Source organism: Pygoscelis adeliae, unplaced genomic scaffold (genome assembly GCF_000699105.1).
Source record: "Pygoscelis adeliae isolate BGI_AS28 unplaced genomic scaffold, ASM69910v1 Scaffold1608, whole genome shotgun sequence".
In the NCBI taxonomy this organism is placed as follows: domain Eukaryota; kingdom Metazoa; phylum Chordata; class Aves; order Sphenisciformes; family Spheniscidae; genus Pygoscelis; species Pygoscelis adeliae.
Window position 1 is genome coordinate 1 of NW_008825397.1, and position 839 is coordinate 839.

At 65.7% G+C, this 839-nt stretch overlaps 1 protein-coding gene across 1 annotated transcript; it reads right to left on the bottom strand.

Moving 5' to 3' along the window:
• Positions 1-289: 289 nt before the first annotated feature.
• Positions 290-835, bottom strand: FLAD1 (flavin adenine dinucleotide synthetase 1; the record flags this gene model as incomplete). Its single annotated transcript, XM_009330395.1, has 1 exon — positions 290-835. A coding segment is annotated over one exon (546 nt), but the record flags the coding sequence as incomplete, so codon positions are not given.
• Positions 836-839: the final 4 nt, after the last annotated feature.

Here is an 839-nt window from a genome sequence, read left to right on the forward strand (position 1 = left end):
GACCTGCGGCACCTCGCCCTCCGGGCACCTCTTGTCTCCAGACACACGGCGAAGCCACTGCTGGCACCGCGGCCTGGAGCCAAGAGCTTGTGCAACCTGCAAGTCTGTGCCACGGACGGGACACAGGGATCCTGCCTGCACGGGAGAACTGTGGCAGCGCTCCCCCTAACGCACACTGCGCTTTCAGAGACCGGCACCGGCCAGCCCTAACCGGGATTATGGGTCTCACTCCCACCTGTGTGGGACGAGGCCCATTGCAGCTGCGGCACCAGCGAAGCCTCAGCCCCCCTCAAGCCCCCCGGCACACCAGAACAGGCAAGCTCTGCTCCCAGGCCGGTCTTCCCACTGCCCCGGCCCTGCTGGGCCGCAGGGTCTGCACAGGAGCAGCATAGAGGCGCCAAGCCGTGCTGCAGCACCGCTTCCCTGTACCTGACTCAGCCAGACCATAAACCTCCGCGGCTGCTGGCGAGATGCAGTCCATCACCAACGGCACGACAACGTGCGGCGGCAGCTTCTCCATCAAGAAGTGATACGCTTCCTCCAGGTCCTGCTCCGACTCCGAGTCCAACGTCAGCTTCACGCGGTAGTAGTTGTTGGCCCAGTCTGGGTAGGAGCCCAAGCTGACGCGGCCCTGGAAGGTGGCGTCGGCCTGATCCAGCACGGGCGTGATGAGGATCTCGTCAGCCGCCACATAGATGGCACGGGAGTGGAAGCGGGTCTGCTCGCTGCGGAAGAGGTGGGCGAGGCCATCCAGGGCGCGCTCCATCAGCGCCGGGATGCCGGGGAAGACGTAGACGTTGCGCACGCTGACCAGCGGGTACTTGAAGGTGCCACCCGCG